Consider the following 23630-nt stretch of genomic DNA (forward strand, 5'->3'; position numbering starts at 1 on the left):
CGTGTGTGTGTGTGTAGATGGGAGTGTGTGTGTGTGTGTGTGTAGATGGGAGTGTGTCTGTGTGTGTAGATGGGAGTGTGTGTGTGTAGATGGGAGTGTGTGTGTGTGTGTAGATGGGAGTGTGCGTGTGTGTAGATGGGAGTTTGTGTGTGTGTGTGTGTAGATGGGAGTGTGTGTGTGTAGATGGGAGTGTGTGTGTGTGTGTGTGTGTGTCTAGATGGGAGTGTGTGTGTGTGTAGTTTCGAGTGTGTGTGTGTGTGTGTGTGTAGATGGGAGTGTGTGTGTGTGTAGATGGGAGTGTGCGTGTGTGTGTGTGTAGATGGGAGTGTGTGTGTGTAGATGGGAGTGTGTGTGTGTGTGTGTAGATGGGAGTGTGTGTGTGTAGATGGGAGTGTGTGTGTGTAGATGGGAGTGTGTGTGTGTAGATGGGAGTGTGTGTGTGTGTGTGTGTGTAGATGGGAGTGTGTGTGTGTGTGTGTGTGTGTGTAGATGGGAGTGTGTGTGTGTAGATGGGAGTGTGTGTGTGTGTAGATGGGAATGTGTGTGTGTGTGTAGATGGGAGTGTGTGTGTGTGTGTGTGTGTAGATGGGAGTGTGTGTGTGTAGATGGGAGTGTGTGTGTAGATGGGAGTGTGTGTGTGTGTGTGTAGATGGGAGTGTGTGTGTGTGTAGGTGGGAGTGTGTGTGTGTAGATGGGAGTGTGTGTGTGTAGATGGGAGTGTGTGTGTGTGCAGATGGGAGTGTGTGTGTGTGTGTAGATGGGAGTGTGTGTGTGTAGATGGGAGTGTGTGTGTGTGTGTGTAGATGGGAGTGTGTGTGTGTAGATGGGAGTGTGTGTGCGTAGATGGGAGTGTGTGTGTGTGTAGATGGGAGTGTGTGTGTGTGTAGATGGGAGTGTGTGTGTGCAGATGGGAGTGTGTGTGTGTGTAGATGGGAGTGTGTGTGTGTGTGTGTGTGTAGATGGGAGTGTGTGTGTGTGTGTAGATGGGAGTGTGTGTGTGTGTAGATGGGAGTGTGTGTGTGTGTGTGTGTGTAGATGGGAGTGTGTGTGTGTGTAGATGGGAGTGTGTGTGTGTAGATGGGAGTGTGTGTGTGTAGATGGGAGTGTGTGTGTGTAGATGGGAGTGTGTGTGTGTAGATGGGAGTGTGTGTGTGTGTGTAGATGGGAGTGTGTGTGTGTAGATGGGAGTGTGTGTGTGTGTGTAGATGGGAGTGTGTGTGTGTGTAGATGGGAGTGTGTGTGTGTGTAGATGGGAGTGTGTGTGTGTGTGTGTGTGTGTAGATGGGAGTGTGTGTGTGTAGATGAGAGTGTGTGTGTGTGTGTGTGTAGATGGGAGTGTATGTGTGTAGATGGGAGTGTGTGTGTAGATGGGAGTGTGTGTGTGTGTGTGTAGATGGGAGTGTGTGTGTGTGTAGATGGGAGTGTGTGTGTGTGTAGATGGGAGTGTGTGTGTGTGTCTAGGTGGGAGTGAGAGTGTGTGTAGGCGGGAGTGAGAGTGTGTGTAGGAGGGAGTGTGAGTGTGTGTAGGAGGGAGTGTGAGTGTGTGTAGGAGGGAGTGTGAGTGTGTGTAGGCGGGAGTGAGAGTGTGTGTAGGAGGGAGTGTGAGTGTGTGTAGGAGGGAGTGTGAGTTTGTGTAGGCGGGAGTGAGAGTGTGTGTAGGCGGGAGTGAGAGTGTGTGTTGGCGGGAGTGTGAGTGTGTGTAGGAGGGAGTGTGAGTGTGTGTAGGAGGGAGTGAGAGTGTGTGTAGGAGGGAGTGTGAGTGTGTTGGCGGGAGTGAGATTGTGTGTAGGAGGGAGTGTGAGTGTGTGTAGGAGGGAGTGAGAGTGTGTGTAGGAGGGAGTGAGAGTGTGTGTAGGAGGGAGTGTGAGTGTGTGTAGGAGGGAGTGTGAGTGTGTGTAGGTGGGAGTGAGAGTGTGTGTAGGAGGGAGTGAGAGTGTGTGTAGGCGGGAGTGTGAGTGTGTGTAGGCGGGAGTGTGAGTGTGTGTAGGAGGGAGTGTGAGTGTGTGTAGGAGGGAGTGTGAGTGTGTGTCGGAGGGAGTGTGAGTGTGTGTAGGAGGGAGTGAGAGTGTGTGTAGGAGGGAGTGAGAGTGTGTGTAGGAGGGAGTGTGAGTGTGTGTAGGTGGGAGTGAGAGTGTGTGTAGGAGGGAGTGTGAGTGTGTGTAGGAGGGAGTGTGAGTGTGTGTAGGAGGGAGTGTGAGTGTGTGTCGGAGGGAGTGTGAGTGTGTGTAGGAGGGAGTGTGAGTGTGTGTAGGAGGGAGTGAGAGTGTGTGTAGGAGGGAGTGTGAGTGTGTGTCGGAGGGAGTGTGAGTGTGTGTAGGAGGGAGTGTGAGTGTGTGTAGGAGGGAGTGAGAGTGTGTGTAGGAGGGAGTGTGAGTGTGTGTAGGTGGGAGTGAGAGTGTGTGTAGGAGGGAGTGTGAGTGTGTGTAGGTGGGAGTGAGAGTGTGTGTAGGAGGGAGTGTGAGTGTGTGTAGGAGGGAGTGTGAGTGTGTGTAGGAGGGAGTGAGAGTGTGTGTACGCGGGAGTGAGAGTGTGTGTACGCGGGAGTGAGAGTGTGTGTAGGAGGGAGTGAGAGTGTGTGTAGGAGGGAGTGTGAGTGTGTGTTGGCAGGAGTGTGAGTGTGTGTAGGCGGGAGTGAGAGTGTGTGTAGGAGGGAGTGAGAGTGTGTGTACGCGGGAGTGAGAGTGTGTGTAGGAGGGAGTGTGAGTGTGTGTAGGAGGGAGTGTGAGTGTGTGTTGGCAGGAGTGTGAGTGTGTGTAGGCGGGAGTGAGAGTGTGTGTTGGCGGGAGTGAGAGTGTGTGTAGGTGGGAGTGAGAGTGTGTGTAGGAGGGAGTGAGAGTGTGTGTAGGAGGGAGTGTGAGTGTGTGTAGTTGGGAGTGAGTGTATGTAGGAGGGAGTGTGAGTGTGTGTACGCGCGAGTGAGAGTGTGTGTAGGAGGGAGTGAGAGTGTGTGTACGCGGGAGTGAGAGTGTGTGTAGGAGGGAGTGTGAGTGTGTGTAGGAGGGTGTGTGAGTGTGTGTAGGAGGGAGTGTGAGTGTGTAGATGGGAGTGTGTGTGTGTGTGCAGATGGGAGTGTGTGTGTGTGTGTGTGTAGATGGGAGTGTGTGTGTGTGTAGATGGGAGTGTGTGTGTGTGTAGATGGGAGTGTGTGTGTGTGTGTGTGTAGATGGGAGTGTGTGTGTGTGTAGATGGGAGTGTGTGTGTGTGTGTGTGTAGATGGGAGTGTGTGTGTGTAGATGGGAGTGTGTGTGTGTAGATGGGAGTGCGTGTGTGTGTGTAGATGGGAGTGTGTGTGTGTGTGTGTAGATGGGAGTGTGTGTGTGTGTGTAGATGGGAGTGTGTGTGTGTAGATGGGAGTGTGTGTGTGTGTGTAGATGGGAGTGTGCGTGTGTGTAGATGGGAGTTTGTGTGTGTGTGTGTGTAGATGGGAGTGTGTGTGTGTAGATGGGAGTGTGTGTGTGTGTGTGTGTGTCTAGATGGGAGTGTGTGTGTGTGTAGTTTCGAGTGTGTGTGTGTGTGTGTGTAGATGGGAGTGTGTGTGTGTGTAGATGGGAGTGTGCGTGTGTGTGTGTGTAGATGGGAGTGTGTGTGTGTAGATGGGAGTGTGTGTGTGTGTGTGTAGATGGGAGTGTGTGTGTGTAGATGGGAGTGTGTGTGTGTAGATGGGAGTGTGTGTGTGTAGATGGGAGTGTGTGTGTGTGTGTGTGTGTAGATGGGAGTGTGTGTGTGTGTGTGTGTGTAGATGGGAGTGTGTGTGTGTAGATGGGAGTGTGTGTGTGTGTAGATGGGAATGTGTGTGTGTGTGTAGATGGGAGTGTGTGTGTGTGTGTGTAGATGGGAGTGTGTGTGTGTAGATGGGAGTGTGTGTGTGTAGATGGGAGTGTGTGTGTGTGTGTGTAGATGGGAGTGTGTGTGTGTGTAGGTGGGAGTGTGTGTGTGTAGATGGGAGTGTGTGTGTGTAGATGGGAGTGTGTGTGTGTGTAGATGGGAGTGTGTGTGTGTGTGTAGATGGGAGTGTGTGTGTGTAGATGGGAGTGTGTGTGTGTGTGTGTAGATGGGAGTGTGTGTGTGTAGATGGGAGTGTGTGTGCGTAGATGGGAGTGTGTGTGTGTGTAGATGGGAGTATGTGTGTGTGTAGATGGGAGTGTGTGTGTGCAGATGGGAGTGTGTGTGTGTGTAGATGGGAGTGTGTGTGTGTGTGTGTGTGTAGATGGGAGTGTGTGTGTGTGTGTAGATGGGAGTGTGTGTGTGTGTAGATGGGAGTGTGTGTGTGTGTGTGTGTGTAGATGGGAGTGTGTGTGTGTGTAGATGGGAGTGTGTGTGTGTAGATGGGAGTGTGTGTGTGTAGATGGGAGTGTGTGTGTGTGTGTAGATGGGAGTGTGTGTGTGTGTAGATGGGAGTGTGTGTGTGTGTAGATGGGAGTGTGTGTGTGTGTGTGTGTGTGTAGATGGGAGTGTGTGTGTGTAGATGAGAGTGTGTGTGTGTGTGTGTGTAGATGGGAGTGTATGTGTGTGTGTGTGTAGATGGGAGTGTGTGTGTGTGTGTGTGTAGATGGGAGTGTGTGTGTGTGTAGATGGGAGTGTGTGTGTGTGTGTGTGTGTGTAGATGGGAGTGTGTGTGTGTAGATGAGAGTGTGTGTGTGTGTGTGTGTGTAGATGGGAGTGTATGTGTGTAGATGGGAGTGTGTGTGTAGATGGGAGTGTGTGTGTGTGTGTGTAGATGGGAGTGTGTGTGTGTGTAGATGGGAGTGTGTGTGTGTGTGTGTAGATGGGAGTGTGTGTGTGTGTGTAGGTGGGAGTGAGAGTGTGTGTAGGAGGGAGTGTGAGTGTGTGTAGGAGGGAGTGTGAGTGTGTGTAGGCGGGAGTGAGAGTGTGTGTAGGCGGGAGTGTGAGTGTGTGTAGGAGGGAGTGTGAGTGTGTGTAGGAGGGATTGAGAGTGTGTGTAGGTGGGATTGAGAGTGTGTGTAGGCGGGAGTGAGTGTGTGTTTAGGAGGGAGTGTGAGTGTGTGTAGGAGGGAGTGTGAGTGTGTGTAGGAGGGAGTGTGAGTGTGTGTAGGCGGGAGTGAGAGTGTGTGTAGGAGGGAGTGTGAGTGTGTGTAGGAGGGAGTGTGAGTTTGTGTAGGCGGGAGTGAGAGTGTGTGTAGGCGGGAGTGAGAGTGTGTGTTGGCGGGAGTGTGAGTGTGTGTAGGAGGGAGTGTGAGTGTGTGGAGGTGGGAGTGAGAGTGTGTGTAGGAGGGAGTGTGAGTGTGTGTAGGAGGGAGTGTGAGTGTGTGTAGGAGGGAGTGAGAGTGTGTGTAGGAGGGAGTGTGAGTGTGTGTAGGTGGGAGTGAGAGTGTGTGTAGGAGGGAGTGTGAGTGTGTTGGCGGGAGTGAGATTGTGTGTAGGAGGGAGTGTGAGTGTGTGTAGGAGGGAGTGAGAGTGTGTGTAGGAGGGAGTGAGAGTGTGTGTAGGAGGGAGTGTGAGTGTGTGTAGGAGGGAGTGTGAGTGTGTGTAGGTGGGAGTGAGAGTGTGTGTAGGAGGGAGTGAGAGTGTGTGTAGGCGGGAGTGTGAGTGTGTGTAGGCGGGAGTGTGAGTGTGTGTAGGAGGGAGTGTGAGTGTGTGTCGGAGGGAGTGTGAGTGTGTGTCGGAGGGAGTGTGAGTGTGTGTAGGAGGGAGTGAGAGTGTGTGTAGGAGGGAGTGTGAGTGTGTGTAGGTGGGAGTGAGAGTGTGTGTAGGAGGGAGTGTGAGTGTGTGTAGGAGGGAGTGTGAGTGTGTGTAGGAGGGAGTGTGAGTGTGTGTACGCGGGAGTGAGAGTGTGTGTAGGAGGGAGTGAGAGTGTGTGTAGGAGGGAGTGTGAGTGTGTGTTGGCAGGAGTGTGAGTGTGTGTAGGCGGGAGTGAGAGTGTGTGTAGGAGGGAGTGAGAGTGTGTGTACGCGGGAGTGAGAGTGTGTGTAGGAGGGAGTGTGAGTGTGTGTAGGAGGGAGTGTGAGTGTGTGTTGGCAGGAGTGTGAGTGTGTGTAGGCGGGAGTGAGAGTGTGTGTTGGCGGGAGTGAGAGTGTGTGTAGGTGGGAGTGAGAGTGTGTGTAGGAGGGAGTGAGAGTGTGTGTAGGAGGGAGTGTGAGTGTGTGTAGTTGGGAGTGAGAGTGTATGTAGGAGGGAGTGTGAGTGTGTGTACGCGCGAGTGAGAGTGTGTGTAGGAGGGAGTGAGAGTGTGTGTACGCGGGAGTGAGAGTGTGTGTAGGAGGGTGTGTGAGTGTGTGTAGGAGGGAGTGTGAGTGTGTAGATGGGAGTGTGTGTGTGTGTGTAGATGGGAGTGTGTGTGTGTGTGTGTGTGTAGATGGGAGTGTGTGTGTGTGTAGATGGGAGTGTGTGTGTGTGTAGATGGGAGTGTGTGTGTGTGTGTGTGTAGATGGGAGTGTGTGTGTGTGTAGATGGGAGTGTGTGTGTGTGTGTGTGTAGATGGGAGTGTGTGTGTGTAGATGGGAGTGTGTGTGTGTGTGTGTGTAGATGGGAGTGCGTGTGTGTGTGTAGATGGGAGTGTGTGTGTGTAGATGGGAGTGTGTGTGTGTGTGTAGATGGGAGCGTGTGTGTGTAGATGGGAGTGTGTGTGTGTGTAGATGGGAGTGTGTGTGTGTAGATGGGAGTGTGTGTGTGTAGATGGGAGTGTGTGTGTGTGTGTAGATGGGAGTGTGTGTGTGTAGATGGGAGTGTGTGTGTGTAGATGGGAGTGTGTGTGTAGATGGGAGTGTGTGTGTGTGTGTAGATGAGAGTGTGTGTGTGTAGATGGGAGTGTGTGTGTGTGTGTAGATGGGAGTGTGTGTGTGTGTGTGTGTGTAGATGGGAGTGTGTGTGTGTGTGTGTAGATGGGAGTGTGTGTGTGTAGATGGGAGTGTGTGTGTAGATGGGAGTGTGTGTGTGTGTGTGTAGATGGGAGTGTGTGTGTGTGTAGATGGGAGTGTGTGTGTGTGTAGATGGGAGTGCGTGTGTGTGTGTAGATGGGAGTGTGTGTGTGTGTCGATGGGAGTGTGTGTGTAGATGGGAGTGTGTGTGTGTAGATGGGAGTGTGTGTGTGTGTGTAGATGGGAGTGTGTGTGTGTAGATGGGAGTGTGTGTGTGTGTGTGTAGATGGGAGTGTGTGTGTGTGTGTGTGTGTGTAGATGGGAGTGTGTGTGTGTAGATGGGAGTGTGTGTGTAGATGGGAGTGTGTGTGTGTAGATGGGAGTGTGTGTGTGTGTGTAGATGGGAGTGTGTGTGTGTGTAGATGGGAGTGTGTGTGTGTAGATGGGAGTGTGTGTGTGTGTAGATGGGAGTGTGTGTGTGTGTAGATGGGAGTGTGTGTGTGTGTGTGTGTAGATGGGAGTGTGTGTGTGTGTAGATGGGAGTGTGTGTGTGTAGATGGGAGTGTGTGTGTGTGTGTAGATGGGAGTGTGTGTGTGTGTAGATGGGAGTGCGTGTGTGTGTGTGTGTAGATGGGAGTGTGTGTGTGTGTAGATGGGAGTGTGTGTGTGTGTGTAGATGGGAGTGTGTGTGTGTAGATGGGAGTGTGTGTGTGTAGATGGGAGTGTGTGTGTGTGTAGATGGGAGTGTGTGTGTGTGTGTGTGTGTAGATGGGAGTGTGTGTGTGTGTAGATGGGAGTGTGTGTGTGTAGATGGGAGTGCGTGTGTGTGTGTGTAGATGGGAGTGTGTGTGTGTGTGTAGATGGGAGTGTGTGTGTGTGTGTGTGTGTAGATGGGAGTGTGTGTGTGTAGATGGGAGTGTGTGTGTGTAGATGGGAGTGTGTGTGTGTGTAGATGGGAGTGTGTGTGTGTGTAGATGGGTGTGTGTGTGTGTAGATGGGTGTGTGTGTGTGTAGATGGGAGTGTGTGTGTGTGTATAGATGGGAGTGTGTGTGTGTGTAGATGGGAGTGTGTGTGTAGATGGGAGTGTGTGTGTAGATGGGAGTGCGTGTGTGTGTGTGTAGATGGGAGTGTGTGTGTGTGTAGATGGGAGTGTGTGTGTGTAGATGGTAGTGTGTGCGTGTGCGTGTGTGTCGCCGGGGCGAGGCCCTGTGTAGTGGTTGAGCATTCCCCTACAGACTCTCTCTCTGAAGCTGGGCCTCACCGTGTACTTGCGGAACGCCGTCTGGATGATCCGAGCTGCCTCATACAGCTCTCGCTGCTCATGGTCGGACAGGGTCAGCAATGCAAACTCACTCTCCATCTTCCCATTGGCAGAGGCATTGAGGAAATCTGACCAATCGGTGTTGGCTGGTGTCTCGACTTTCTCCAAGGTGATATCACTGAGTGGAGAGTTGACCGGACTCAGGCAGGGGTTGGATGGTGGTGTCAGTGGCTGACTACACACAGACCTGGGAAATGGCAAACAGTTAGAGTGTGCAACAACACAGTTCGTCATGTTCCTCATCACCAAATACAAGGATCCAAACCCTCCCAGGGACAGGGACAGCACGGGGTTAGATACAGAGTAAAGCTCCCTCTACACTTTTCCCCCCGCCATCAAACACTCCCAGGGACAGGGACAGCACGGGGTTAGATACAGAGTAAAGCTCCCTCTACACTGTCCCCCCATCAAACACTCCCAGGGACAGGGACAGCACGGGGTTAGATACAGAGTAAAGCTCCCTCTACACTGTCCCCCCATCAAACACTCCCAGGGACAGGGACAGCATGGGGTTAGATACAGAGTAGACCCCCCTCTACACTGTCCCCCCCATCAAACACTCCCAGGGACAGGGACAGCACGGGGTTAGATACAGAGTAAAGCTCCCTCTACAAGGTAAGAAGGTAAGGTAAGGGAAGGTAAGAAGTTTTGATTTAAAAGCGTGTACCTCTGAGGGTTCGACCTCAGTGCTACAGTGGGCGCACAGAGAGGGGAGCCGGAAGGTAAGCAGAGACCAGTTTAAATTAACGTTTGTCTTTTCGCAGTCTGTGTTTTTTTTTCAACTAGGAGCAGGAACCTGGAAGTCGTCAACAGAGGCTTCTGGGAAGGTCAGAAGTTTGAGTGGAGAAGGAACCCGAGACACTACACATGTAGTGTCTCCCACCCTCCCTCCTCCTCTAAAGGACTCAGTTTGCTGAACAGGTAAGTCACTTAGTGTTCTTGTTTTGGAGACTAAGTGTAGAGTTATGGCAGCGCAGGTGGTGGAATGTTCCTCCTGCAGGATGTTTGAGGTAGGGGTGACCACCGATGCTCCTGCCGACTTCACCTGCAGGAAGTGCAGCCAGCTCCAGCTCCTCACAGACCGGGTTAGGGAACTGGAGCTGGAGTTGGATGAACTGAGGATTATTCGAGAGGCTGAGAGGGTGATAGATAGAAGCTACAGGGACATAGTTACACCAGAGAACAGAGGGAGCTGGGTAACAGCTAGAGCTGGGAAGGGGAGGAAGCAGGCAGTGCAGGGATCCCCTGTGGTCGTTCCCCTCAACAATAAGTATACCGCTTTGGATACTGTTGGGGGGGACGACCTAGCAGGGGTAAGCTGCAGTGACCGGGTCTCTGGCACGAGGTCCGGCTCTGAGGCTCAGAAGGGAAAGGGGGAGAGGTGGAGAGCGCTAGTTATAGGAGACTCTATAGTTAGAGGGACAGACAGGCGGTTCTGTGGACATGGGCGAGACTCTCGGATGGTTTGTTGCCTCACGGGTGCCAGGGTCCGAGACGTCTCGGACCGTGTCTTCAGAATCCTTAAGGGGGAGGGTGTGCAGCCAGAAGTCGTGGTACACATTGGCACCAACGACATAGGTAGGAAGAGGGGTGGGGAGGTCATTCAGGAGCTCAGGGAGTTAGGCTGGAAGCTAAAAGCTAGGACGGACAGAGTCGTCATCTCAGGGTTGTTGCCGGTGCCACTGACAATGAGGCAAGGAATAGGGAGAGAGTGCAGTTGAACACGTGGCTGCAAGGATGGTGTAGGAGGGAGGGCTTCAGGTATTTGGACAATTGGACTGCATTCTGGGGAAGGTGGGACCTGTACAAACAGGACGGGTTGCACCTGAACCAGAAGGGCACCAATATCCTGGGAGGTAGGTTTGCTGGCACTCTTCGGTGGGGGGGGGTTTAAACTAATTTGGCAGGGGGATGGTATCCGGACTTGTAGTCCAGCAAGTAAGCTAGCTGTTTTTCAGGATGTCCAAGAATGTAGGGAGGCTGTGGAGAAGGTAGCACTGACAGGGAATACTTGCGGACACAGAGATGGGCTCAAGTGTGTATAAAGAACTGGCTGACCGGTCGGAGTCAGAGAGTGGTGGTAGATGGTAAATATTCAGCCTGGAGCCCAGTTACAAGTGGAGTTCCGCAGGGATCAGTTCTGGGTCCTCTGCTGTTTGTAATTTTTATTAATGACTTAGAGGAGGGAGTCGAAGGGTGGGTCAGTAAATTTGCAGATGATACGAAGATTGGTGGAGTTGTGGACAGTGAGGAGGGCTGTTGTCGGCTGCAGAGGGACTTAGATATGATGCAGAGCTGGGCTGAGGAGTGGCAGATGGAGTTCAACCCTGTCAAGTGTGAGGTTGTCCATTTTGGAAGAACAAATAAGAATGCGGAATACAGGGTTAATGGTAGGGTTCTTGGTCAGGTGGAGGAACAGAGGGATCTTGGGGTCTATGTACATAGATCTTTGAAGGTTGCCACTCAGGTGGATAGAGTTTGTAAGAAGGCCTATGGAGTATTATCGTTCATTAGCAGAGGGATTGAATTCAAGAGTCGTGAGGTGATGTTGCAGCTGTACAGGACTTTGGTTAGGCCACATTTGGAGTACTGTGTGCAGTTCTGGTCGCCTCACTTTAGGAAAGATGTGGAAGCTTTGGAGAGGGTGCAGAGAAGATTTACCAGGATGTTGCCTGGAATGGAGAGTAGGTCGTACGAGGATAGGTTGAGAGTTCTCGGCCTTTTCTCGTTGGAACGGCGAAGGATGAGGGGTGACTTGATAGAGGTTTATAAGATGATCAGAGGAATAGATAGAGTAGACAGTCAGAAACTTTTTCCCCGGGTACAACAGAGTGTTACAAGGGGACATAAATTTAAGGTGAAGGGTGGAAGGTATAGGGGAGATGTCAGGGGTGGGTTCTTTACCCAGAGGGTGGTGGGGGCATGGAATGCGCTGCCCGAGGGAGTGGTAGAGTCAGATTCATTGGCGACCTTTAAGCGGCATTTGGATAGGTACATGGATGGGTGCTTAATCTAGGATAGAAGTTCGGCACAACATCGTGGGCCGAAGGGCCTGTTCTGTGCTGTATTGTTCTATGTTCTATGTACAATGTCCCCCATCAAACACTCCCAGGGACAGGGACAGCACAGGGTTAGATACAGAGTAAAGCTCTCTCTACACTGACCCCCAACCAAACACTCCCCAGGACAGGGACAGCACAGGGTTAGATACAGAGTAAAGCTCTCTCTACACTGACCCCCCACCAAACACTCCCCAGGACAGGGACAGCACAGGGTTAGATACAGAGTAAAGCTCTCTCTACACTGACCCCCCACCAAACACTCCCCAGGACAGGGACAGCACAGGGTTAGATACAGAGTAAAGCTCTCTCTACACTGACCCCCCATCAAACACTCCCAGGACAGGGACAGCACGGGGTTAGATACAGAGTAAAGCTTCCTCTACACTGACCCCCCATCAAACACTCCCAGGGACAGGGACAGCACGGGGGTTAGATACAGAGTAAAGCTTCCTCTACACTGACCCCCCATCAAACACTCCCAGGGACAGCGCGGGGGTTAGAGACAGGGTAAAGCTCCCTCTACACTGTCCCCATCAAACACTCCCAGGACAGGGACAGCACGGGGTTATATACAGAGTAAAGCTCCCTCTACATTGACCCTCCATCAAAAACTCCCAGGGACAGGGACAGGGACAGCATGGGGTTAGATACAGAGTAAAGCTCCCTCTACACAGACCCCCATCAAAACTCCCAGCGACAGGGACAGGGACAGCACGGGTGTTAGAGACAGAGTAAAGCTCCCTCTACACTGTCCCCCCATCAAACACTCCCAGGGACAGGGACAGCACAGAATTATACAGAGTAAAGCTCTCACTACACTGACCCCCATCAAATTCTCCTAGGACAGGGACAGCACAGGGTTAGATACAGAGTAAAGCTCCCTCTACACTGTCCCCCCCTTCAAACACTCCCAGGGACAGGGACAGCGCGGGGTTAGATACAGAGAATAAAGCTCTCTCTACACTGCCCCCCATCAACAACTCCCAGGGACAGGGACAGCATGGGGTTAGATACAGAGTAAAGCTCCCTCTACACTGTCCCCATCAAACACTCCCAGCGACAGGGACAGCACAGGGTTAGAGATAGAGGAAAGCTCTCTCTACACTGTCCCCCCATCAAACACTCTCAGGGACAGGGACAGCACGGGGTTAGATACAGAGTAAAGCTCCCTCTACACTGTCCCCATCAACAACTCCCAGGGACAGGGACAGCACGGGGTTAGATACAGAGTAAAGCTTCCTCTACACTGTGCCCCATCAAACACTCCCATGACCAGGTACAGCACGGGGTTAAATACAGAGTAAAGCTCCCTCTATACTGTCCCCCAGCAAACACTCCCAGGGACAGGGACAGCACGTGGTTAGAGACAGGGTAAAGCTCCCTCTACACTGTCCCCCATCAAACATCCCAGGACAGGGACAGCACGGGGTTAGATACAGAGTAAAGCTCCCTCTACACTGTCCCCCCATCAAACACTCCCATGACCAGGGACAGCACGGGGTTAGATACAGAGTAAAGCTCTCTCTACACTGTCCCCATCAAACACTCCCAGGGACAGGGACAGCACGAGGTTAGATACAGAGTAAAGCTCCCTCACACTGTCCCCCATCAAACACTCCCAGGGACAGGGACAGGGACAGGGACAGTATGGGGTGAGACACAGGGTAAAGCTGCACCTTCTGGTTATTATTTGCTCCTTCCGAATATCTGACTGAAATGAATTCCCGTGGGAGGAACGGGAATGCTCAGTGGATCGGACACAGCAGCTGAACTGTGGGACTACCTGCCCTGTCACAGACTGACAGACTCGTCTGTAAGGGCTGAGGGGTGACCTGACGGTGGTCATTAAAAATACACCATCGAAGGAGCACAGCAAGGGGTTTCATCGATGGAGGACAGTCTCCAAGGATTCCCAGAGTGGGGGAAGCGGGGAACATCTCTCTCCCCCCCCCCCACCCCAGACAGTGGGAGGGAAGTGGCTGTCAGTCCTGCAGATTGTGGGGAAGGGTGTGGGGGCACATCAGATACAGTCATGGGAAACGAGACACCCCCCACCAGGCAGTAAGGAATGACGGGCTGACAGGGCCAGGTTTGGATCAGGATGAATATTTGTCTGGGCTGTTGAGGGGAACTCGCCGAGACTGAGTCAGAGGGAAAGGAGCTGTGGTCATTGACTGCTGCAAAACCACTGGGGGAGCTCAAGCGTTCTGACAGATGAGCTGCCAGCGTGTGGGAGACAGTGTGAAATAATAATTGGAGCTCAGATTTCAGTGTTATCACTCTCTGCAGTTGGTTCAGATGGTGCCTGGGTGTGGCTGGAGATTTGTCCTCAGCCAGTCTGCCCCTGAACACAGGCCGCACGGCATTTCCAAACCAGCTGAAAGGGTCAGCATGTGCGTCAAACTGGGAATCTAATCCTGGGTAACATGTCACCTGAATTAAAATATCGTCCAATATCAATCCCCGTGGTGCTGGGGGTGGAGGAGAGAACACACCAAGGCAGGCAGTACCACAGTGACGACATCTCAATGTCACCTCTAGGCAGCCGGTACTGCACTGTGGGCAATCAACAGAGCTCGATACAGGACAGCGGATCACAACACTTCACCGACTGGACACGCACACAGCTTCATCTGGGTTCGACATCATAGAACCTCCAACTGCACCACTGCACAATTCAGAATCTTCACCCACCAACACAGTACCCCAGTGTTATACAGGGACAGACCTGTCCCCACCAGTACTGTACCCCAGTGTTATACACTGACAGACCTGTCCCCACCAGTACTGTACCCCAGTGTTATACAGGGACAGACCTGTCCCCACCAGTACTGTACCCCAGTGTTATACACTGACAGACCTGTCCCCACCAGTACTGTACCCCAGTGTAAAACAGGGACAGATCTGTCCCCACCAGTACTGTACCCCAGTGTTATACACTGACAGACCTGTCCCCACCAGTACTGTACCCCAGTGTTATACACTGACAGACCTGTCCCCACCAGTACTGTACCCCAGTGTTATACAGTGACAGACCTGACCCCACCAGTACTGTACCCCAGTGTTATACAGTGACAGACCTGTCCCCACCAGTACTGTACCCCAGTGTTATACACTGACAGACCTGTCCCCACCAGTACTGTACCCCAGTGTTATACAGTGACAGACCTGTCCCCACCAGTACTGTACCCCAGTGTTATACACTGACAGACCTGTCCCCACCAGTACTGTACCCCAGTGTTATACAGTGACAGACCTGTCCCCCCCAGTACTGTACCCCAGTGTTATACAGGGACAGACCTGTCCCCACCAGTACTGTACCCCAGTGTTATACAGGGACAGAGCTGTCCCCACCAATACTGTACCCCAGTGTTATACACTGACAGACCTGTGCCCACCAGTACTGTACCACAGTGTTATACAGGGACAGACCTGTCCCCACCCAGTACTGTACCACAGTGTTATACAGGGACAGACCTGTCCCCACCCAGTACTGTACCCCAGTGTTATACAGGGACAGACCTGTCCCCACCAGTACTGTACCCCAGTGTTATACAGGGACAGAGCTGTCCCCACCAATACTGTACCCCAGTGTTATACACTGACAGACCTGTGCCCACCAGTACTGTACCACAGTGTTATACAGGGACAGACCTGTCCCCACCCAGTACTGTACCACAGTGTTATACAGGGACAGACCTGTCCCCACCCAGTACTGTACCCCAGTGTTATACACTGACAGACCTGTCCCCACCAGTACTGTACCCCAGTGTTATACACTGACAGACCTGTCCCCACCAGTACTGTACCCCAGTGTTATACAGGGACAGACCTGTCCCCACCAGTACTGTACCCCAGTGTTATACACTGACAGACCTGTCCCCACCAGTACTGTACCCCAGTGTTATTCACTGACAGACCTGTCCCCACCAGTACTGTACCCCAGTGTTATACAGTGACAGACCTGTCCCCACCAGTACTGTACCCCAGTGTTATACACTGACAGACCTGTCCCCACCAGTACTGTACCCCAGTGTTATACAGGGACAGACCTGTCCCCACCAGTACTGTAACCCCAGTGTTATACAGGGACAGACCTGTCCCCACCAGTACTGTACCCCAGTGTTATACAGGGACAGACCTGTCCCCACCAGTACTGTACCCCAGTGTTATACAGTGACAGACCTGTCCCCACCAGTACTGTACCCCAGTGTTATACAGTGACAGACCTGTCCCCACCAGTACTGTACCCCAGTGTTATACAGGGACAGACCTGTCCTCACCAGTACTGTACCCCAGTGTTATACAGGGACAGAGCTGTCCCCACCAGTACTGTACCCCAGTGTTATACAGGGACAGACCTGTCCCCACCAGTACTGTACCCCAGTGTTATACAGGGACAGAGCTGTCCCCACCAGTACTGTACCCCAGTGTTATACAGTGACAGACCTGTGCCCACCAGTACTGTACCCCAGTGTTATACAGGGACAGAGCTGTCCCCACCAGTACTGTACCCCAGTGTTCGAATCCCTTATCTCAGCGAGTCATGTGTCATCTCTAATTCCAGAGATCCCTTTGGATTCGAATTGATCCCTGATCTAATGACCCCCAACTCAATGATCTCCATTAGTCCACATGTGATTTGTCTCTCCGGTCTCCAGTGAGACTGCCTTCTGGATCCCATGAGATTACCTGTGCTGGGAGAAATTGGGAAGTTGGTCGACATTTTCCAAGTAGCTGGCCAACCAGGTCATGGTGTCACTGATGGCTGTGTTCTCCTGATGCTCTTTCAGGGCTGTCTGAATGCTGTTAAAATCCTCCTGCTTGATTCGCTCGGGAGTGGCATCGATAATCTGCTCCGCCAATGTGATCATATCGACCTGTGGGTGGGGGCACAGGGTACAAGGAGACCTGACAGTGAGAGCTGGCATGCTGATGTCTGTGTTAGTCGGTAGAATATGGAGGGGAGGTGGGCTCAGTCACACTGTTACACACAGAAACAATCTGGACTCAATGTCCTCAGGCACTTCTCAAGACAAAACTCACAGAGGAGGTATGAGTGTCTGTCAACTCCGTCAGACTCACTCCGATCAAAACTCTGCACAACTCTCTCCCGAACAACATCATGGGCCTGTCGACAGAGCAGTGGCTTCGGAAGTCAGGGCATCACGTTCAGGACAGGCAATGAGGGAGAGGTATTAAATCAGCGAGACTCCCAGACTGTGCAAGAATGTATCAGGAAAAAGTGTCTCTCAATGAACGGGATGGTGAGGGGCTCGGAGGGGAACTTGCAGGGGGTGGGGTTCCCATGTATCTGCTGCCCCTTGTCCTTCTAGATGGAAGTGGCCGTGGGTTTGGAAGGTGCTGCCTGAGGATCTTTGGTGAGTTTCTGCAGTGCATCTTGTAGCTGGTACACACTGCTGTTACTGAGGGTCGGGGGGTAAGGGAGGGAGGGGGTGTTGGTGGGTGGGGGGCCAATCAAGCGGGGGCTGCTTTGTCCCTGGATGGTGTCGAGCTTCTTGAGTGTTGTTGGGGCTGCCCCCATCCGGGGGCAAGTGGGGAGTATTCCCTCACCCTCCTGACTTGTACCTTGTAGATGGTGGGACAGGCTTTGGGGGGGTATCAGGAGGGGAGTTACTCGCTGCAGGATTCCCAGCCTCTGCCCTGCTCCTGTAGACACTGAGTTGATGTGGGGAGTCCAGTTGAGTTTCTGGTCACTGGTAACCCCCAGGATGTTGATAGTGGGGGATTCAGTGATGGGAACACCATGGAATGTCAAGGGGGCGGTGGTGAGATGGTCTCCTGTAGGAGATGGTCATAACCTGGGGTTTGAGAGTTTACTTGGTGAGTTGGGTCGAGGCAGGGACAAAGGTTTGGGTGAGCAGGTCATGGAGATGCCTTTTAGGGAAATTTTCAAGTCGAGATTTGAGTTGTAATTCACCAAAGATCCTCAGGCAGCACCTTCCAAACCCACGGCCACTTCCATCGAGAAGGGCAAGGGGCAGCAGGTACATGGGAACCCCACCCCCTGCAAGTTTCCCTCCGAGCCCCTCACCATCCTGACTTGGGAATATATCCCCGTTCCCTCAGTGTGGCTGGGTCAGAATCCTGGGATTCCCTCCCTCAGGGACATTGTGGGTCTACCCTCCAGCACATGGACTGCAGTGGGTCAAGAAGGCAGCTCACCCCCACCTTCTCAAGGGGGGCAACTAGGGATGGGGCAAGAAATACTGGGCCCAGCCAGAGATGCCCTCACCCCACAAAATGAATTTAAAGACGTCAGTATGGCTGAGGGGCTTCAAGGGCTTACCGGGAAGAACATGGGTTTGACAGCTTGTGGCAGCCAGGGGACTGCAGAGGCTCTGATATCTGGGCTATCTCGTGGTATCAGAGTGGGAAGCTATCGAGGCACAGTTCAGTTCACCTTTCTCACCTGTAAAACATCGACGGGAGGCAGGAAGTCTTCATTCTCCACGTTTTCAGTGAAACGAAGCAGCTCAGTCTCCATGGAATCTCTTGCTGTTGCCATCGAGTATTGCCTGCCACTGTTTGTTATGAGACTGGCCTCATGGTCGAGGAAGAAGTGGGGACTGGCTGTGCCGCAGTGCAGAGCTGAGCTGCCAGTCCAGTTTCTCCGAAGTTCACCTTCCTCCTGCAGGTTCCACCCATTACTCGGTTTCTCCTGGCTTTCAGCGTTCCCAGTGCAGCTGAGAGCAGCCCGCTCCTGACCCTGCGCTGGGTGGGCTGTGCTGTTGGTGACATCCTGTCGTTGCAGCTCACAGATCTCCATGGCTACGTCTCGCTCAACACCGGGGCACAGTTCAGGACTGGTGATGGGTGTCTCTCTGTGAACGGAGCCACTGAAGTACGCAGAGCTCACTGACAAAGTTGCTGACCCCTCGGACACTGAGGAGGGAGATGAGTTACTGCTCTCAGCGCTCAGACCTGTGCAGTGGAAAGGATCAATGGAAGATCAAAACAAACACGCGATAAGTACGGGCATCAAGTGGACACATCAGCTGAAATCTGAAAACTCAACCAGTCTGGCAGCAGCAGAAACAGAGTGAATGGTTTGAGTCCAGTACGAGTCTTCTCCAGAATGGTCTCGGAACCAAACTCCAATTCTCTCTCTCTCTCTCTCTCTCTCGACAGATGATGTTCTTTCATACGCTGGCCACACCTGTATTTATTGCCCATCCAAACCCACACTGCTGTCCCATGTCAGTCAGACCAGGGAAGGATGGTCTTCCCTGGAGGACATTACTGGGTGATGGCCTGTTGACTGTTCATGCTGAGACCCTGGGAATGCCCTGAGGATCAGGGTTCGAACCCCATCACTGCAGATGGTGCAAGGAAAATTCAATAAAATATCTGGGACTAAGAGTCGATTTTCAGAAAAACCCATCTGGTGCACAAACGTCTTTCAGGGAAGGAAACTTACCTAGTCTGGCCTCCATCTGACTCCAGACCCCACAGCAATGAGGTTAACTCTTAACTGCCCTCTGGGCAATTAGGGATGGGCACTGAAGGCTGGTGAAGCCCTCATCCTGTGAAAGAATAACTGAAAACAAAACATCAGCTTTCCAGGGAACGAGGTTCATGGTCATCATTACACTCTTAATCCCACCGTGTACCAGGGCTGGGATTAGAAACCAGAGCCCCAGAATGGTCGTTGGGTCTTTGGGTTCAGAGTCTCCTAACTATGCTGCCATACTTGTTGAGTTTCTCCACGACTCTCTGGCTTGTTTCAGCTTTCCAGTATTTCACTGCCATTCCATCCCCTGCTCTCAGACACGGAGCCTGTCGATGCTCTGCCTGACAGGGACAAACAGACAGCTCCCAGGTTTAGGGGAGCACTGTGTCCCACTGCTCTGTGGGGAACTGAGTCAATCCCCAAGCAGCTGCTGGGACAGACAGCAGTGCTACAGCCAGAGGCTGATGGTGCTGACTCAATCTCCCGTTCGGAGTGAGGAGAAGGAGCACTGGTACCTGTGTCTGGGCTCATCGATGAGGGTGAAGAGACCTTGCCAGTTTCACTACAGCTGCCTGCCCACCGCTGCCAGCTGGTGCCTGTCCCATCGATGTTGTCCTGCAGCCTGGTGCTCAGTAAACAGTCCTGGATCGGAGTCTCCTGTCTCTGCAGTTCCTCCAGACGCATGGCCAATCTCACATGGCCACGGGAACGTGCTACCTGTAAGGGCAGACGGCCCAGCGAGTCCGGGATTCCGAGAGCTCGGCTGTTCCAGGCGTAAAGGGTTACAGCAGCTTCGAGATGACCCAGGGCACACGCCCACATCTGTCACAACGGGAACAAAACCAGTCAACAAAGAAGGAGAAGGAACCGCTGGGTCAGCTACTCACTTCAAGATCACCCCGGGGCAGGGCGGCTTGGTCCCAATCCCAGTCCCAATCCCAATCCCAGCCCCAGTCCCAATCCCAATCCCAATCCCAAACCCAACCCCAATCCCAGTCCCAGTCCCAATCTCAATCCCAGTCCCAACCCCAGTCCCAACCCCAGTCCCAACCCCAATCCCAGTCCCAAACCCAATCCCAAACCCAATCTCAAACCCAATCCCAATCCCAGTCCCAGTCCCAACCCCAATCCCAGTCCCAATCCCAGTCCCAACTCCAATCCCAACCCTAACCCCAATCCCAATCCCAAACGCAGCCCCAACCCCAATCCAAACCCCAATCTCAGTGGGCATTTGGAATGCTGACCCACCAGGACCAGCAGTACAGCACAGCATGAACGCAAAACATTCAGTAATGTTTCATCATCTCTGTAACCCCCACCTGGCCCTACACCCCCTCCCTATCTCTGTAACCCCCTCCAGCCCCTACACCCCCTCCCTATCTCTGTAACCCCCACCTGCCCCTACACCCCCTCCCTATCTCTGTAACCCCCTCCAGCCCCTACACCCCCTCCCTATCTCTGTAACCCCCACCTGCCCCTACACCCCCTCCCTATCTCTGTAACCCCCTCCAGCCCCCACACCCCCTCCCTATCTCTGTAACCCCCTCCAGCCCCCACACCCCCTCCCTATCTCTGTAACCCCCTCCAGCCCCTACACCCCCTCCCTATCTCTGTAACCCCCACCTGCCCCTACACCCCCTCCCTATCTCTGTAACCCCCTCCAGCCCCCACACCCCCTCCCTATCTCTGTAACCCCCTCCAGCCCCTACACCCCCTCCCTATCTCTGTAACCCCCACCTGCCCCTACACCCCCTCCCTATCTCTGTAACCCCCTCCAGCCCCCACACCCCCTCCCTATCTCTGTAACCCCCTCCAGCCCCTACACCCCCTCCCTCTCTCAGTAACCCCCTCCAGCCCCTACACCCCCTCCCTATCTCTGTGACCCCCTCCAGCCCCACACCCCCTCCCTATCTGTGTAACCCCCTCCCTATCTCTGTAACCCCCTCCAGCCCCTACACCCCCTCCCTATCTCTGTAACCTCCTCCTGCCCCTACACCCCCTCCAGCCCCTACACCCCCTCCCTATCTCTGTAACCCCCTCCATCCCTCACACCCCTCCCTATCTCTGTCCCCTCCTCAGTGACGGAGCTGTCTCCCTGTTCCCTTCTCCGTTCCCTGCCCTTCCCCGTCGGTCTATCATGTGCGATAGGAGTGTGTTCTGATCCCAGCGTTCCGAGCAGCCCCAGTCCGACAGCAGGCTGCCGAGTGATCCCGAGTGTGCACTGCGGGGAAATGAATTGATGGGCACACATGGCAGGGACTTACCAGAGGGGTACAGGAGAAATGATCCACATTCAGAGGATCCACCTCTTGCTCCAAATCCAAACTCTCGGCATTTACCCGTCTGCAAGATCAGAAAACAAGCAGAAACCCGGTAAATACAGTGGGTCGATCCGTCACCAAAGCCAAGGAGCTCAGATTGAAACAGTTCACCAACAGGAACCACTTACTCTGAACTTTCATTTACAATCTCAAAGGTGTGGAAACAGGCCCTTCGGCCCAACAAGTTCACACCGACCCTGCCAGGAGTAACTACCCAGACACATTTCCCTCTTGACTAACTCATCTACCACTATGAGCATGGTCATTCCATCCTAACCTGCACATCCCTGGGCACTATGGGACAATTTCCCATGGCCAACCCACCCTAACCTGCACATCCCTGGACACTATGGGACAATTTCCCATGGTCATTCCATCCTAACCTGCACATCCCTGGGCACTATGGGACAATTTCCCATGGCCAATCCACCCTAACCTGCACATCCCTGGACACTATGGGACAATTTCCCATGGCCAATCCACCCTAACCTGCACATCCCTGGACACTATGGGACAATTTCCCATGGCCAATCCACCCTAACCTGCACATCCCTGGACACTATGGGACAATTTCCCATGGCCAATCCACCCTAACCTGCACATCCCTGGACACTATGGGACAATTTCCCATGGCCAATCCACCCTAACCACTATGGGACAATTTCCCATGGCCAATCCACCCTAACCTGCACATCCCTGGACACTATGGGACAATTTCCCATGGCCAATCCACCCTAACCCGCACATCCCTGGACACTATGGGACAATTTCCCATGGCCAATCCACCCTAACCTGCACATCCCTGGACACTATGGGACAATTTCCCATGGCCAATCCACCCTAACCTGCACATCCCTGGGCACTATGGGACAATTTCCCATGGCCAATCCACCCTAACCTGCACATCCTTGGACACTATGGGACAATTTCCCATGGTTAACCCACCCTAACCTGCACATCCCTGGACACTATGGGACAATTTCCCATGGCCAATCCACCCTAACCTGCACATCCCTGGACACTATGGGACAATTTCCCATGGCCAATCCACCCTAACCTGCACATCCCTGGGCACTATGGGACAATTTCCCATGGCCAATCCACCCTAACCTGCACATCCCTGGGCACTATGGGACAATTTCCCATGGCCAATCCATCCTAACCTGCTCATCCCTGGACACTATGGGACAATTTCCCATGACCAACCCATCCTAACCTGCACATCCCTGGACACTATGGGACAATTTCCCATGGCCAACCAACCCTAACCTGCACATCCCTGGACACTATGGGACAATTTCCCATGACCAACCCACCCTAACCTGCTCATCCCTGGACACTATGGGACAATTTCCCATGACCAACCCATCCTAACCTGCACACCTTTGGACTCTGGGAGAAAAGCAGAGCACACAGTCTGGATCTGAACTCAGGTCGCTCTTGCTGTGAGGCAGCAGAGCAAACCACGGAGCCCCCATGTCAACCTGGAGTACATGTATAACCATATGAATGCACAGCAAGAGAGTTCCCCAGAGCAGAGGGGCATAGCACAGCTTTGATGGATTAATGTTGCACATAACCATGATCAGTATTACAGCAATGTGGGAATGCTATTCCTGTGTGTAACAGGGGCTGTGATTACAGGGGGGACTGTTACTGTGTGTAACAGGGGCTGTGATTACAGGGGGGGGGCTGTTACTGTGTGTATCAGGGGCTGTGATTACAGGGGGGGCTGTTACTGTGTGTAACAGGGGCTGTGATTACAGGGGGAGGCTGTTACTGTGGGTAACAGGGGCTGTGATTACAGGGGGGGGCTGTTACTGTGGGTAACAGGGGCTGTGATTACAGGGGGAGGCTGTTACTGTGGGTAACAGGGGCTGTGATTACAGGGGGGGGCTGTTACTGTGGGTAACAGGGGCTGTGATTACAGGGGGAGGCTGTTACTGTGGGTAACAGGGGCTGTGATTACAGGGGGGGACTGTTACTGTGTGTAACAGGGGCTGTGATTACAGGGGGGGGCTGTTACTGTGGGTAACAGGGGCTGTGATTACAGGGGGAGGCTGTTACTGTGGGTAACAGGGGCTGTGATTACAGGGGGGGGCTGTTACTGTGTGTAACAGGGGCTGTGATTACAGGGGGGACTGTTACTGTGTGTAACAGGGGCTGTGATTACAGGGGGGGGGCTGTTACTGTGTGTATCAGGGGCTGTGATTACAGGGGGGGCTGTTACTGTGTGTAACAGGGGCTGTGATTACAGGGGGAGGCTGTTACTGTGGGTAACAGGGGCTGTGATTACAGGGGGGGGCTGTTACTGTGGGTAACAGGGGCTGTGATTACAGGGGGAGGCTGTTACTGTGGGTAACAGGGGCTGTGATTACAGGGGGGGGCTGTTACTGTGGGTAACAGGGGCTGTGATTACAGGGGGAGGCTGTTACTGTGGGTAACAGGGGCTGTGATTACAGGGGGGACTGTTACTGTGTGTAACAGGGGCTGTGATTACAGGGGGGGGCTGTTACTGTGGGTAACAGGGGCTGTGATTACAGGGGGGAGGCTGTTACTGTGGGTAACAGGGGCTGTGATTACAGGGGGGGGCTGTTACTGTGTGTAACAGGGGCTGTGATTACAGGGGGGGGGAC

General features: G+C 53.2%; 1 protein-coding gene across 1 annotated transcript in view; it reads right to left on the reverse strand.

The window, feature by feature from the left end:
• The window catches only part of LOC140492484 (calmodulin-binding transcription activator 1-like), a 100657-nt gene that overhangs the window by 61559 nt on the left and 15468 nt on the right, over positions 1 to 23630 (reverse strand). Inside the window, exons 3-7 of the mRNA XM_072591371.1 lie at positions 20938 to 21016; positions 19189 to 19495; positions 17633 to 18144; positions 15892 to 16079; positions 8078 to 8324 (exon numbers count right to left, since the gene is read on the reverse strand). Coding sequence (XP_072447472.1) covers positions 8078 to 8324; positions 15892 to 16079; positions 17633 to 18144; positions 19189 to 19495; positions 20938 to 21016 — 1333 coding nt within the window. The remainder of the gene's footprint in view (positions 1 to 8077; positions 8325 to 15891; positions 16080 to 17632; positions 18145 to 19188; positions 19496 to 20937; positions 21017 to 23630) is intronic.

This window comes from Chiloscyllium punctatum, chromosome 21, assembly GCF_047496795.1.
Source record: "Chiloscyllium punctatum isolate Juve2018m chromosome 21, sChiPun1.3, whole genome shotgun sequence".
Classification (NCBI taxonomy): domain Eukaryota; kingdom Metazoa; phylum Chordata; class Chondrichthyes; order Orectolobiformes; family Hemiscylliidae; genus Chiloscyllium; species Chiloscyllium punctatum.